Consider the following 16533-nt stretch of genomic DNA (forward strand, 5'->3'; position numbering starts at 1 on the left):
CGCTAAAGCCTATTCTGAACGAATAGTTCAGTCGCCTAGGGAAGGTGAAAAGTGTTAGCTCTAAGGTTCTGTTGACCGTGGACATTCAATTCATTTTTAGTTCGGTCACTCGGGCCCTAGTCAATTTTTTGACCTTTACACATTCGGTCACCTGAACTTATTTTAACCTTCTAAGTTTGGTTGCCCAAAGCTCGATTTTTGTCCTATTTGAGATTAAAAATTTACCCCTGTTTTCATAGATATGACTTATAAGATAGAGAGAATTTTCCAAGTGATGTGTCATAAGGTCAACCTATGGCTTTGAGTTAACCCAAAAAATTCGATGTCATGCAGATGCATGCATTATTACAGACCAAATCAATTACAAACTAAATAAAATTATATGTATTACAATACGACACAAAAATGTCTTCATTATTTTTGTCTTCCGTTAAGCCATCGTGAAGTATGATCTTTGTAGTCCTTATGACTTCCTTGCGTCGTTACCATCCATGCGTGCAAAGAATTAACCCTGTTCATAAGCTTAGTGCACAAGTAAGATACTTATGCTTTATCAGTATCAAAACAGAAATTAGACTCAAAAAGTCAACAAAAGTGATATTGCTAGGAAAAAAATTATAAACGTTGATTGAAATATGATTTTGCGAAAATTATTACAGAATGATTATTTGATTATTACAGTTGACCCAAAGGTGCACAAACTTTCAAATAATCATTGAATTAGTTAGGATAATTGAAAGAATGATAGTAAGATTTTGATGGATGCCCAAAGGTGACAGACCAACCGAACTATAAAAAGGTTATCAATTATGCCTGGTTGGGTAAAAATCATCAGTAAATGTAAATGTTAGTATATTGCATAAATTGATCCAAAAATATTTAATAAATAGTAAAAATATAAACAGATAAAAATTTTAAATATGAAAATAAAAATAATATTATTATAATTATATTACTTAATTATTATTATTTCAAAACTTATTGGAGTAGGTGGCTTCCCAATCTCACTTAATCATTATTTAATATTTTAATATTAAAAAAAATAAACTTCTTGAAGAGTTTCATGTTTTTATAAAAAGGAGTACTTAGCATCATTTATAAAAAATTGACTAGTCATTAAAAAAATACTTTTGAATAAATTATTCAATGTCAGCTTCCACGCACACACACATAATTATAATAGTAGCTAGCTAGGTAGCCTAGCTAGTAGTATGTTGCTTGCTCTATATATGCCTATAAAATTTCATCCAGTACTACTGAAGTACTAATGATGCATGCAGGGGGAGACCACTTGATCGAGTGAGCTGTCGCTCTTCTATTCATCATTTTCCATTCCTCCTGGTTCTACTGCCGCCATCTGCAACTCTGCATCTCCATGCAGTCAGAGTTCAAGTGGGAGAGCGTGCGCCAGTGAGGGAGTGGGTGGCGTGAGTGAGAAATCATAATAAAAAAAATGTATGCATGATAGATGGTTGAGGAACAAGCCAAGAGACCGCACTTTTCAACAGATGAAGAGTCCCCATGCAAATTTCGCTGATCTAGCGAGATTTGTCCGTGACGTGGCATTCGATGCTCATTCCCACTATTTAAATTTCGTTAGACGAAACAGCGAAATTATGTCTATTTTATTATATTATTTAATATATTATTTTAAAATATTAATAAAATGGGATAAAACTCGGGAAAGTTCCCCTCCTTCGGCCTCGTTTGCCTCTGCATACAAGACGATCAAAGAGAGATTATGGACCCAATGCTCATCGATGGTGAAGAACAAGAAGAGGCGGAAGAGGGTCGAGTCAGAAGAACAGAGCACGGGGACACTTTGCCGTCTTCTTCAACTGGTGGAAACAGAGGACCTCTCGGTAGTGTCTACGATGTGGATGGCTCGGGTTGTCCCGTATGCATGGAACCATGGACGTCTCAGGGCAACCATCAAGTCAGGTGAGAGTAGGAATGACCCCTTTTTCGGTTAAGTACCTTGGAGAAGCTGATTATCTCCAATTTCACTATCATGTTTCTTTGTGCGATTATTGTTAATATCAGGGCAAGAGTGGATTGTACGATATTCATTATTTTTATGGAATGTCGGTTCCGATTGTGTTGTAACATAAATAGGGATCCGCTAAAGATTGGGAAAAAATTTGGGTTCAAGATGGGATTGACGTCGAGAAAAATATCACTTGGTTTTTACTTTTTACGAAGTTGGAACTCTGGAACAACAATCTTTGTTCGGCTGGACGCAAAATATTTTTCACCGGGAAGCTGGAAATTTTTTTTCTGAGAAAAGAAGTAATTTTTCTTTCCTTGTGGAGTAGTTTTCCGTTTTCAGATGGAAGTTATATATGTTACAAATATATTTTACTTTCTTATGCATGGGACGGAAAGCAATCGGAACTAGGTACCTATTTTCCAGGAAAATAAAATAACCCCCCCCCCCCACTTTGATTTTTTGATCGTTGACAAGAAATTGAGAAATAGTTGGGCAAGGCATTATTGATAATCAGACATCTGCTCATTGTTAATTTGATTTTTGAAACAGAAGGTTTGATTGATCATGTTCTAAGGTTGTGTTTGAAACGCCTTGGAGTTGGATTGGTGTGGATTTTGATGACACTTGAGACAATTTTATACTGCTTTTTCGTCAAATCAACACAAATCCAAGCCCAAACTCAAGATCCATGTTCCCAAACACATGATAAATGAAATTGATGCTTTTTACTTCATCAAGATTCTCCTATTGATAATATTAGGGCCCTGTTTGGAGCTCAAAAAATATTAGGGGAAGGAAAGAAAAATATCAATTAATCCTTATTTTCATGTTTGTTTATCAAGGAAAATGAGAAAGAAAATGAGAAATATACCAAATTTATAAACAAAATTTTAATTTTAAACATTATTAATATTTAATTTTTCCTAATCTTCAGTCATATTAAAACAGACTTTCATTTTTGACAATATCTAATAGAGAAGGAAAATATAAGGAAAAATGAGTTTCTTCTTTATTTTCCTTTCATTTTCCTCGAAAAATCCTTGATCCAAACAAACCCTAAAACTACAAGAGAAAGAGAAAATGTTAAAGCACCATGTTTCCCCTGAAGGACTATTTTTAAGTGTCTTAATTCCTTGATTGCAGTTTGATCAAACATTGCTAAGTGCCTTAATTATGTAGTTGGTGTTTGATTACACTGAAAAATTTAGTACTAAAAATATTAGGTGCCAATGAACACTGAAAGTTTGGTCTTTAGCATGTTGGATGGACAATATGATGTGGGAAGTAGTTGCTGTACCTGACCACTGGGAAGATGGTTCGTGGTTGTAGAAGAAGAGGCACTTTATTTTGCCACAAGTTATAGAAGAAGAAAATTTGGGTATTTCAACAACTGAGGTTGCACATTTTTACACTTCCATGCATGTTACGTTGCCTGACTAGAATTTTTGTTACAAGATAATTAGGTACTCACAATGCCTTGTTAATTCAAACTCTCTTTTTTAGTCAGAACTTTGAGAGTATTTAAATTGTGTATCTCTTTTCCATTGTAGCACATTAAAGATTAAAAAAAAAATTGTATCTCTCTCTCATGCATGCATATAGGAGCTGCTAGCTACAAACTAATCTATGAGGTACTTGTGTCCAAAATTGTGTTATTTTGTATACTCAATGGTACTAGCATTCTGGTACAACTTTGATGTCCTAAAACTTCAATTTATTGGAAATGGAATGTTTGATTTCGTTTATATTTCCTACTATTTACTTGTATTTACTCTCTCCTGCATGTTTTCAATCCCATGTCACGTATCAATTCTTAATTCCATAACTGCAACGCTGTTCTTATTTCATTGGATATTTTATAGTTTACTTTTTTGGATGCATATCAAAGTGAATCAAAAGCAAGTTTTCTCTCTCTCTCTCTCTTTCACACACACACACACACACACACACACACACACAAAACGTTTGTTTTCTTGTAGAGCCTGTTATTGTGCTGAAAGCCTGAAACTTTAAATTTTAGGATTTTAGAATATTGGGGGCAAAAATTACCAAGTATCAGTGTTAATATTGATTGGGCATGGTTGGATTTTTGATGGTGCTGCTAATGTCCTACTAATATTTTTTATACCAGTAAACCTATTTTGACAGCACAGTCTCGTTTATGATCTTGTGTTTGGTCATGTAACATCTTTTGTGCCGAGAAACCCAAACTTTTATCACTGCTGAATAATTCAGAGGTGAGGAGAAATAGTTTTTAGCAATCGGTCCTTTCAATAAAAGTATTGGAATTTTTCTGAAAGCCAATCTACCTTCCAATAATACTTTTGTGGGCAAATAATGGAAATAGAATGTGGACATGTAGTATTAGCAACAGATTCAAAAGAAGTGGGGATTGAAAATTTTTGTTTATAATGTTTGAGTCAGACTTTAGAGATCTCTTGGAAACTATGTACATCCATGGAAATAGTAACATTTGGGAATTTTGTCCAATAAGCAACCAAACTAGTTCCAATTCTTTGGAATTTGAAATTTCCAGCAGGTCCTAACTTTATGTAATTCAAGTTTAAAATGTGGTATTATATCTCTATTTGCTTTAAATTCTATCTGATATTAACTTCTTAGGTTACATGCTTGAGCTCATATCAGGCAATTAACTTTCCTTGCTAAAGTTGGTTTTTCATTTATCGAATACTCAGATGTGGATATCGTGTTCTTTTATTCAATATCAACACTGTTGGTTAATCATTCTTCATGTACCTGTAAACTTCAAAATCAATGACAATACTGTTTGCAACTATTTCATTTATATACTCTCTCTCTCTTCCTCTCCCTCCCTGCTTGTCATATTCATATGGTTGAGGATCACAGTTGTCTTCCATGTGGACATGTTTATGGTTTCTCATGCATTACTAAGTGGATTCAACAATCCCAATGCCGAAGAAGGTCTGCAAAGGTATTTTTGCAGTCATAACCATGCTGTTAATTATTTTTATCTTCATACTGTTTGGCAGTGTATTTTTTTTCTTTACTCACCTCTACTTTTTGTCCTCCTAGAGTCCTCAATAAGCACGCAGTTTTCTACATTCACCTCCACATTTTATTCTTGCAGTGTCCTCAATGTAATGCAGTTTGTGTTTTGAGGGATGTTAGAAAGCTTTATGCATCTCCAGTGGCTGTCCAGGGTGATAATCTACAAAAGGTCACATCGTGCCTTCTCTTGTGGGTACATTCTAAAATGTATTTTTAGAAGAATTATTAAAAAATGGCTGTGCCTTCTGCAGAAAGTTAAATCCCTTGAGGCTGAAATTGGTTCCCTCAGAACTGAGGTAGGCGAAGGCAAAAAAACTGCTAATTGGTGGTTGCTTACATGTCTATAAGTTGTTCCTTTTGCATGCCATGCAAATCTTCGTTCATTTATTAGCTTCATAAAATGGGGTCCCTAATGTTTTTGGGATAAAGTTTATAATGTTTAACAATTAGAAAAACTGTATTAATTATTTGGATTTGTAGTAATGAATTAGTTATAGCTTGCGTTCTTGCCTCTCATAATTTTTTAGGGCGTATTTGGTTTCATTCCTATTTTCTATTTTATGTTTTTGTTTCTCATTGTGAAGAAATAGATATAAAAATGCATTTGTTTATGTTGTCAGTTTTTTGTTTTCGTTGTTGGTTTTTAGCTGTTTGTCAAAAACTGAAAACTAGATTTTATGGTTTTCAGTTGTTTTTGTAACCTGTTGTCAAAAATTTTAATATTCAAAAGTAGTTTTTTTGGATTAAATTATTCATTTTATACACTTTAAAATTTATGAATTTTGTAGAAATCTCGAGTATCTTGGAGGAATTTAGGAAGGTATTTATGTAGAGGATTGTATATTATTGAGAGAGATTCTTTTAGGAGATTGTTTCCATATTTAGAATTCCCGAGTGTATTATAAATATTGTGTATTGGCCTTGTACAAATTATTCAAAAAATACAGAAATTATTCATTCTGATTTCATGGTATTAGAGCTGGGCCTTGGGTTGCTTGGCTCCTCCGTGGGTTGGACTCTTCCTTATCTCATTTCCCCCCATGAGCTTGAGGGGGAGTGTTGGTGTACGTCCAGTCCCACATGGCCTCTTTGAGTAGTCTCAAGCTAGTATAAAAATCCTCTTAGCTCTCTCTCCTTGACACCTAGGTTTTGAGGATGAGCTCTCTAACTTGGTATCAGGGCTAGGAGATTAAACCTAGCTATCAATGGTGGAAACCGTCGATTAAAGTAGAGGTTCAATGACCTCTGAATCTCACGAGGTCCTCCAACAGAGTTTTACAAGGTTCGAGAACTCCATGGATTCCTCTTCGTCATCGGCGTTGTCGCTGCATCTGGCCATCTCCGTCTTGATCGGTGCCTCCGCCAAAGCATCGCCAAGGCCCTCGTTGCCTTCTACCATAAGGACATCTTGGTTTGCTACAACCGGACCCTCCTCGTTACCGATCCTCGGCAGTGCGAGCCCAAGAAGTTCGGTGGTCGCATTGCTTGCACTAGGTTCCAGAAGTCCTACCTCTACAAAGCGCTGGAACCCATCCTCCTGCTCTGCCGTCACTCATTCAATGGCGTCGACATGCGCATCTGTGTCAAGGGTGAAGGTCACACCTCCCAGATCTACGCCATCTGCCTTCTACATTCACAAGCACAACGTTGACTAGGTCCTCCACCGCCTCATTGACATCCGATGCAAGCTTCCTTTTGATAATGCTGACAGTCGATCCGCGTTGCGTGGCTTTGATGAAGAAGAAGAAGAAGAAGAAGAGGAAAGAATGGAGCGAGACTTTGACGTCCAACAAGATTTTGACGTCTTTGATGCAGACAGAGAAATTGGGATTGATGAGAAAATGTTGAGGCAGCTGGCGGACGAGACCTTGTTTAGTTATTACAGAGCTTTGTCTTCCACAAATATTTCTTCGGGTTCGTTAGCCCAAAGAGGTAATTTTTTGCAAGCCTTGAATATAACCTCTAAATCCAAAACTCCTTGGATTATTGATTCTGGTGCTTCTGACCACATGATCGATGCCTATCATCTTTTCTCATCATATTCACCCTATGCTGGAAATTTGAAAGTTAAAATTGCAGATGGATCACTCTCCTCTGTCACAGGCAAAGGGAATATCTGACTCTTTCATTCCGTCACACCAGAGTCTGTTCTTCATGTTCCTAATTTATCCTGCAACTTGCTATCCATTAGCCAGTTAACTAAGAATTCCAATTGTTCTACTAAATTTCTTCCCTCTTATTGTGTTTTTCAGGACCTATCATCGGGGAAGACGATTGACAGTGCTAAGGAGTGTGAGGGACTCTACTATTTTGAGGAGGCTAGTGTGAGTGAACAATGTCAAACTGTTATTTGTGATTCTGCATCTATTCTCAGGGATAGTGGAATTTTGTTATGGCATTTTAGGATGGGTCATCCAAATTTTCAATACTTAAGACGTTTATTTCTTTCCATTAGTTCAAATAAAACGTCTTTTGAATTTCAGTGTGAGACTTGTGAACTTGCAAAACACCAACGTAATGTTGGAACAGAAGAATAGAAACAGAAAAAACAGAGAAGAAAAACACTGAAAAATGCCTTTTTAATTTACTAACTTGATGAAGAAATTACATATATAAAAAGCTACAGTGCTGCAGGACTTTTTGCTGGATTTTTGAGATTCTTTTCTATTTTTTCACTACTTAAAATGACTGGGATAAGGCCACTATTTATAGGGCAGAGTACATGGGGAATAGATAGGAAATTTTAATATTCTAGGGACTTAACAACTCATTAAATAAACCTAGAAACAAGGCAAAGAATATGACAAGTTCCTAGACTAAATAACTCACTTTTGTGCTATTAATGGATGACAGCTGTATTCCAGTTTGAAAAACTGAATAGAACTTTGAATAAGAATCACACTGGCTGCAACTTGCTGACTGAATAATTTTATTGCTGAATGTTCAGCTGACTGTAAGCTGAGTTGTTTGCTGACTTATCAACTAAATAATTGAATTAACCAACTTCAGTAGGTTCACAGCTTTCTCACACGTAAATCCTTTCCAAAGTCCACGTACAAACCATCCTGACCTTTTACTATGATACATACTTTGAGGAGGCTAATGTGAGTGAACAATGTCAAACTGTTATTTGTGATTCTGCATCTATTCCCAGGGATAGTGAAATTTTGTTATGGCATTTTATGATGGGTCATCCAAATTTTCAATACTTAAGACGTTTATTTCCTTCCATTAGTTCAAATAAAACGTCTTCTGAATTTCAGTGTGAGACTTGTGAACTTGCAAAACATCAACGTAATGTTGGAACAGGAGAATAGAAACAGAAAAAACAGAGAAGAAAAATACTAAAAAATGCCTCTTTAATTTACGGACTTGATGAGGAAATTACATATATAAAAAGCTACAGTGCTGCAGCACTTTTTGCTGGATTTTCGAGATTCTTTTCTATTTTTTCACTACTTAAAATGACTGGGATAAGGCCACTATTTATAGGGCAGAGTACATGGGGAATGGATAGGAAATTTTAATATTTTAGGGACTGTAAGCTGAGTTGTTTGCTGACTTATCAACTGAATAATTGAATTAACTAACTTCAGTAGGTTCACGGCTTTCTCACACGTAATTCCTTTCCAAAGTCCACATACAAACCATCCAGACCTTTTACTATGATACATAGTGATTAATGGGGGCCCTTATGCTCTCTTAATCATACTCACATGAAATGGTTTGTTACTTTTATTGATGATCATACTCGTATTTGTTGGGTTTACTTGTTGAAAGATAAGGCTGAAGTCCGTTCTATTTTTGTCAGTTTCCACTCCATGATTCAAACACAATTTCAAACTCGCATTCAAATTTTACGTACTGATAATAGTATAGAATATTTCAATAATATCTTGGGACATGATCTTCAGGAAAATGGTCCTGAAGAGGATTCATATAGCCGATCCCACTTAGTGGGACTAAGGCTTGGTTTTGTTGTTGTTGTATCTTCAGGAAAATGGAATTGTTCATCAAAGTTCCTGTGTGGATACCTCTCAACAAAATGGGATTGCTGAAATAAAAAAATAGGCATATTCTTGAAGCAGCTCGGGTATTGATGTTTACTACAAATATGAAAAATATTTTTGGGGCGATGCCATTTTAACAGCTACATATCTCATTAATCGAATGCCTAGTTGGGTTCTTTCTTTTGCCACTCCTCTCTAGAAATTTCAAGATTGTTTTCCCAACTCTTGGCTCCACTCCATTCTCTCTCTGAAAATTTTTGGGTGTACTACATTTGTACATTCATGCTCACAATCGGGATAAATTGGAACCTCGTGCCATTAAGTGCGTTTTTATTGGTTACTCTCCTCAGAAAGGCTACAAATGTTATGATCCTGTCACAAAAAAATTGTTTGTTAGCCTTGATGTCACGTTTTTTGAAACTACTCCTTACTTCCAAAAGCCCTCTCTTAGGGGGAGAAGTGGAGTGAAGATCAGTTCTTTGATTTCTCTGTTGTTGAATCTATGCCATATATTGAGTCTCCCATTGCATCATTTCCTTAACTGTCTGTTGTTGAATCTGTGCCATATACTGAGTCTCCCATTGCATCATTTCCTGAACTATCATGTGCAAAAGATCACTTAAACTCAAGGGGAGATGTAGAAAAACAAAATAACAAGGAAATACTTGTTTACTCAAGAATGCCAAAAGCAAAGAACAGGGAGAATCTCATACCTGAAGCACCAAGAGAGTTGGAACCGGTGATAGCTCCGAGCAACCATGAGTCCACGCCCAATCCTGATTAGGTAATAGATGGCCATGAGCTTCCTTTTGATAAGTCTGCACCTGATGACATTAATTTACCCATTGCAGTCAGAAAACAAACTAGGTCATGTACTCTATATCCCTGGTCAAAATACATGTCTTATAAATCTCTGTCTACAGGGTATCGTGCTTTTACTTCTAACCTTGACAGGATAAATATTCCAAAGAATATTGAGGAAACCCTAGAGATTCCTGAATGGAGGGAAGCTGTCATGGAAGAAATGTTGGCCCTGAAAAAAAATGGAACTTGGGACGTTATGAATTTGCTGAGAGGGAAGAAGCTAGTAGGCTGCAACTGGGTCTTCACAGTGAAATATGAAGCCGATGGGACAATTGAATGGTATAAGGCCCGACTTGTTGCAAAAGGGTGTGCACAAACCTATGACATTGACTACACAGAGACATTTGCATCAGTGGCAAAATTGAATATAGTTCGGGTCCTCCGGCCCTTGGCAGCCAACTTAGATTGGCCACTCCAGCAACTCGACATTAAGAATGCATTTCTAAATGACGAGTTAGAAGAAGAAGTCTACATGATGATACCACCGGGTTTTAGTAAGAAAGGTGAAGAAAACTGAGTATGTAAACTGAAGAAGTCCCTGTATGGCCTCAAGCAATCTCCTAGAGCTTGGTTCGACAGATTTGCGAAGGTGATGAAAAACCAAGGATATCAACAAGGGCAATCAGATCACACTATATTCTTCCAACAGTCTGAAAGTGGTAAGAAAACAATTCTGATTGTGTATGTTGATGATATAATCATAACTGGAGATGATACAGTGGAGATGGAAAGATTGAAGAAAGTCCTAGCTGTTGAGTTTGAAGTTAAGGACCTGAGACAAATGCGGTACTTCTTGGGAATGGAAGTTGCTAGATCAAAAATGGGTATCAGTGTCTCTTAGCGAAAGTATATCCTTGATCTCCTAATAGAAACTGGCATGCTTGGATGCAAGCCTAGTGAAAGGGTTGAAGACTACGGAATACCATTTGAAAAGGAGAGGTATCAGAGATTGGTTGGTAAACTAATCTACCTATCACCTACCAGACCCGACATTGCATTTGCGGTAAGTGTGGTAAGCCAACACATGCATTCACCGAAAAAGACTCACCCAGATGCTGTGTACAAAATCCTCAGGTATCTCAAGGGTTCTCCGGGTAAAGGACTCTTCTTCAAGAAATGTGAAAGCAAGGAATTAGAAATTTTCACAGATGCAGATTGGGCAGGATCAGCAGAAGATAGAAGGTCTACCACCGGATAGTGCACCTTTGTATGGGGAAATTTGGTGACTTGGAGTAGTAAAAAACAGAATGTAGTGGCTCAAAGTAGTGCTGAAGTTGAATTCAGGGCAGTTGCACAAGGGATATGTGAAGGACTATGGTTACAATAACTCTTGGAAGAAGAATTGCAAATAACAACAACAACAACAAAACCAAGCCTTAGTCCCACTAAGTGGGGTCGGCTATATGAATCCTTTTCCGCCAATTTATGCGATCATGGACCATTTCTTTTGATAGATTCAAAGATATTAAATCCTTACTCACTATGTCCTCCCAAGTTATTTTAGGTCTACCCCTACCCCTTCTACTGCCCCCCACAGTAACTAAGTCACTCTTCCTCACAGGTGCACCATAAGGCCTACGTTGCAAGTGTCCATACCATCTGAGTCGTCCCTCCCTTATTTTATCTTCTATAGGAGCTACACCTAACTTACCACGAATATGTTCATTCCTTAATTTATCTTTCAATGTTATACCACTCATCCATCTAAGCATCCTCATCTCGGCAACTTTTACTTTTGGGATATTATGTTTCTTCGTCGCCCAACATTCTGATCCATATAGCATAGCTGGTCTTATAGCTGTCCTATAAAACTTCCCTTTCAATTTTAAGGGTATTCTACGATCACATAGAACACTTGAAGCACTTCTCCATTTTACCCGACCTGCTTTAACTCTATGCATTACATCATCTTCAATTTCTCCTTTAGCTTGCATAATAGATCCAAGGTATCGAAATCTACAAGTGTTATTTATTTCTTCATCATCAAGTTTAACTTTGTCTCCAATATTCCTCCTATCATTACTAAAATTACATTTCATATATTCTGTTTTATTTCTACTTATCTTAAAGCCTCTAGATTCCAAAGCTTCTCTCTATAATTCTAACTCAGCCTCTACTCCATCCCTAGTTTTGTCAATTAATACAATATCATCTGCAAATAACATACACTATGGAACCTCCTTTTGAATACTCTTAGTCAATTGGTCCATCACTAAAGCAAAAAGATAAGGACTCAAAGCAGATCCTTGATGTACATCTATGGTAACTGGAAATTCTCTAGTTTCTCCATCTAGTCTTTACACTAGTCATTACTCCATCGTACATATCCTTAATGACATCGGTATACCTACAACATACACCTTTTTTTTCTAAAACCCACCATAGAACTTCCCTAGGTATCCTATCATATGCTTTCTCAAGGTCAATAAATATCATATGCAAGTCCCTCTTCTTGGAAGAATTGCAAATCCTGATGAAATTCCCTATCAAACTCTGCTGTGACAACAAAGTAGCCATCAGTATCTCTCTCAATCCAGTTCAACATGACAAGACTAAATATGTAGAAGTGGACCGACACTTTATCAAAGGGAAGGTTGAAGAAGGAACCATCTGTATGACTTATGTACCTACCAAGGAACAAACAACAGATTTCTTTACCAAAGGGTTAGCTAGACAGAGCTTTGATGATTTCATCTGTAAGTTGGATATGATCAATATCTATGATCTAACTTGAAGGGGAGTGTAGAAATCCCAAGTATCTTGGAGGAATTTTGGAAGGTATTTATGTAGAGGATTATATATTATTGAGAGAGATTCTTTTAGGAGATTGTTTCCATATTTAGAATTTCCGAATGTATTACAAATATTGTGTATTGGCCATGTACAAATTATTCAAGAAATGCAGAAATTATTCATTCTGATTTCAAATTTAAATATAATTAAAAACAAAAATACATATAAATTTCAAAAAATAATGATAAAGCCAATCACAAAATACTTTTACTAATTTTCAATTGTCATGTTCAATAAATTTTTTTATTGTAAAGTAAAATTTGAAAGTAGAAAAATTAAGTGAAATAATTATAATCAATTTTATTTTATTATAGTTATTTTTTTTTAATGTGTATTATTATAAAACTGTACAAGAGCCATCCTTTTATAGGTGAAGGAGGCAGACTACAAGGGTGACTCAGTAAGTACATAGATGTGCCTAAATTAGGGAGATATATAATTAGGGAGATATGCTAACATCCCCCCCTCAAACTCAAGGTGGTATCAAAGATGTCAACTGGAATTTGTAGACTAAAGCACGATGACGACCAGGTGGATGAGCCTTCGTGAAGATATCAGCCAACTGATCAGCCGAAGGAACTAACAAGAGGCGAAATGTCCTTCCTGAAGATGATGACGTGCAAAATGACAGTCGATCTCGATGTGTTTGGTGCGTTCATGAAAGGCATTGTTGTTAGCGATCTGGACAGTACTATGATTGTCACAATAAAGCGGAGTGCTTGAGGGCTGAGGAACACCCATATCTTGGAGAAGCCAACGAAGTCAAAGAAGCTCAGAAGTAGTATCGGCAAGAGCCCGATACTCAGCCTCAGTGCTAGAGCAAGCAACAATAGTCTGCTTTTTGCTCCGCCAAGAGATCAGAGAGTCACCTAGTAGAAAAAGAAAACCAGCGGTAGACCGAGGATCAGTAGGGTCCCCTGCCCAATTAGCATCTGAATAAACCTGCAACGTCAAGGATGAGTGAGAGGAAAAAAAAAGCCCATGAAATAATGTTCCCTTCACATATCGTAAGATGCAAAGAACAGCTGCATAGTGAACGGAACGAGGAGCCGACATAAACTGGCTAACAAGGTGCACTGCATAGGCAATGTGGTCTAGTGACAGTGAGATAAATCAAGCTCCTAACAAGCTGTCAGTAACAAGTGACATTGGGAAGGTGCTCCCCATCAGTAGGACGGAGTTTGATGTTGGGCTCCAACGGACTATCGGTTATCTTACAATCTATGAGACCAGCACGTGTGAGAAGATCAGAGGCATATTTGGCTTGGGTCAAAGAGTAGCCGTCAGAGGTAAGGGGCACTTCTAAGTTGAGGAAGTAGCGAAGAGAACCGAGGTCTTTCATCTCAAACTGCTAACACATAAATTGCTTAAGCTCATGAATACCAGAAGTATCATCACCAGTAATGATCATATCGTCAACATAAAGTAGTAGAATAGTGATGCCAATAGTAGTGTGACGGGTAAAAAGGGCTAAATCATAGGGGCTAGAAGCAAACCCAAGCTGTGCAACAGTGGAGCTGAACTTGGCAAACCAAGCATGGGGACCTTGCTTAAGCCCATATAAAGCACGGTGGAGACGACAGACCTTACCAGGAAGATGAGGATACTCTGGAGGGGGCTGCATATATACCTTCTTAGCCAAATCACCATGTAAGAAGGCATTCTTGACATCCATCTAAAATAAAGGCCATCGTCGGGCAGAGGCAATAGCCAAAAGGGAGCGAATGGAGGTAATACGAGCAATAGGGGCAAATGTCTCCTCATAATCAATGCCATACTCCTGAGTAAAGCCCTTTGCCACTAAACGAGCTTTATGTCTTACTTCAAAATTGTCGGAGTTCGTTTTCCGTTTATACATCCATTTGTTCCCAACTACAGTCTTTCCAAGAGGCAAGTCAACTAGGTCCCAAGTATGAGTTTTGTGAAGTGCGTCAAGTTCTTCAGACATAGCTTGCTGCCAAATAGGAACAGAACAAACTTTGCGATGATTGTGAGGCTCGTGAAGGGAGTCAAGAGTAGAAAAATAGTGATAATCACTAAGATAGGTAGGAGGTGCCCTTACCCGACTAGAATGACGGACATCCAAAGCAGAGGACTTAGGCGGAGTGGATGCGATGGCATGATCATTAGATGGTCCAGGTTCGGGAGAGGCAGATGTGGAGTGATCACCTGATGAACTGTCATGACCTGCATCTGCATTAGAGGAAAAATCGGGAGAGGGATCTATGGGAGGGTCAGTGAAAATGGGAGAGTATGAGGGACAATTGGAAGAAAATGGAGAGATACCAGTGAACATTTTGTGTTATCAAAACTGAACATGTCGAGAGACTCGAAGACACTTGGCTATAGGGACGTAGCACCGATAACCCTTGTGTTCAATGCCATAACCAAGAAAGCAACAGAGACAAGAGCGAGGTTCAAGTTTTGTATGTTCATGAGGTGGGAGTAAAAGAAAGCAAGCACAACCAAATACTTTGAGAAGAGAATAATCAGGTACCTTTCCATAGAGAGCCTTATATGGAGATTTATTGGAAAGAGTAGGGGTTGGAACCCGATTAATAGTGTAAACAACGGTAAGAGCAGCTTCACCCCAAAAGGATTCTGGGAGGGATGCAGAGAAGAGTTGAGAGCGAATAGTGTCAAGAATGTGATGATGCTTACGTTCTGCACGACCATTCTATTGGTAGGTCGATGGATAGGATCGATGGGATAAAGTTCCGGACTCTTAAAGTTCTTCAATGAAAGGGGTAGAAGTATATTCCAGGGCATTATCGAACCAAAAGACTTTAATGGTGCGATCAAACTGAGTTTTAATCATCTACTTAAAGTCACGAAAAACATTAAGTAACCCAGTGTGATCATGCAAAGGATAAATCCATGTATACTGAGAGTAATCATCGATAAAAATGACAAAGTAACGAGACCCGCCCTTAGTAAGGACAGGAGCAGGTCCCCAAATATCAGAATGAACCAAATCAACAGGTGCAGAAGACAAAGAATTACTTTCATTAAATGGTAAAGCTTTTTGTTTCCTAAGTTGACAAGGCATGCAATCAAAAGGTTCAAACTTAACATTTCCTAAGCAACCACTAGAAGCTAAAGACTGAACACGAGACAAAGAGGTATGACTGAGACGAGAATGCCAAGAACTAGAAGACACTGCAGCTGAAAGAGACGGAGGAGAACACGAACAAGGCAGATGCAGAGATGTGAGCTCGAAGAGGCGACCAACTTTACACCCAGTCCCAACAAGCTGGCCCGTCTTCGGATCCTACACATCACAACCTTTGTGAGAAAAGGTTAAGATCAAACCACTTTCAACAAGTTGACCAACAGAAAAGAGTGAGAGACAAGTTAGGCACAACATATGTGTCAGCTACAGAAAAAGTAGGAGTAGAAACATGACCAAGATGACTAACAGACATATGTGAATCATCAGCAGTATAAATTAACGAAATAGGATTTAAAGTCTACTTATGTGTCACTAAAGAGGAATCAAAGGTCATATGATTTCAATAGGCAGAATCAATAAACCAAGATGTAGAGGTACCTGTGGAGACTGATAAGGTAGTAGAAGGTCAGTTGCAGAAAGAGATGACAAAGGAGGTGCAGAAGATGGAGTAGAAACTGAGGAGCTGGTGGAGACAGAAGCAATAGGCTTGGAAGAGTAAGATGCCTTAGCCTTGAGAGCATCCCTAGCATCCTTGGCCTTATTCTTAGGACAATCGGAAATACAGTGACCGTCTTCCTTACAATAGTGGCATTGGCCATTAAAACGGTGCGGTTTAGAAGAAGCAACAGCTGCAGCAGGAGTAGTCGGAGTAGAGGAGCTAGACGGAGCAGTAG

General features: G+C 37.8%; 1 protein-coding gene across 7 annotated transcripts in view; it reads left to right on the forward strand.

Annotated features, from left to right (window-relative positions):
- The first annotated feature begins 1667 nt into the window (after positions 1-1667).
- LOC131165423 (uncharacterized) overlaps positions 1668-16533 on the forward strand; it is an 86220-nt gene continuing 71354 nt past the window's right edge. For 6 of the 7 annotated variants that reach the window (XR_009139562.1, XR_009139561.1, XM_058123228.1 and 3 more), the window contains exons 1-4: positions 1668-1941; positions 4859-4943; positions 5100-5189; positions 5272-5316. Coding sequence is in view for 5 of the 7 variants with exons in the window: in XM_058123228.1 (XP_057979211.1) it covers positions 1742-1941; positions 4859-4943; positions 5100-5189; positions 5272-5316 (420 nt within the window). In the remaining 2 variants the exon portion in view is untranslated. The remainder of the gene's footprint in view (positions 1942-4858; positions 4944-5099; positions 5190-5271; positions 5317-16533) is intronic. The other variant, XM_058123231.1, reaches the window with a different exon arrangement.

This window comes from Malania oleifera, chromosome 10 (genome assembly GCF_029873635.1).
Source record: "Malania oleifera isolate guangnan ecotype guangnan chromosome 10, ASM2987363v1, whole genome shotgun sequence".
NCBI classification, from domain to species: domain Eukaryota; kingdom Viridiplantae; phylum Streptophyta; class Magnoliopsida; order Santalales; family Ximeniaceae; genus Malania; species Malania oleifera.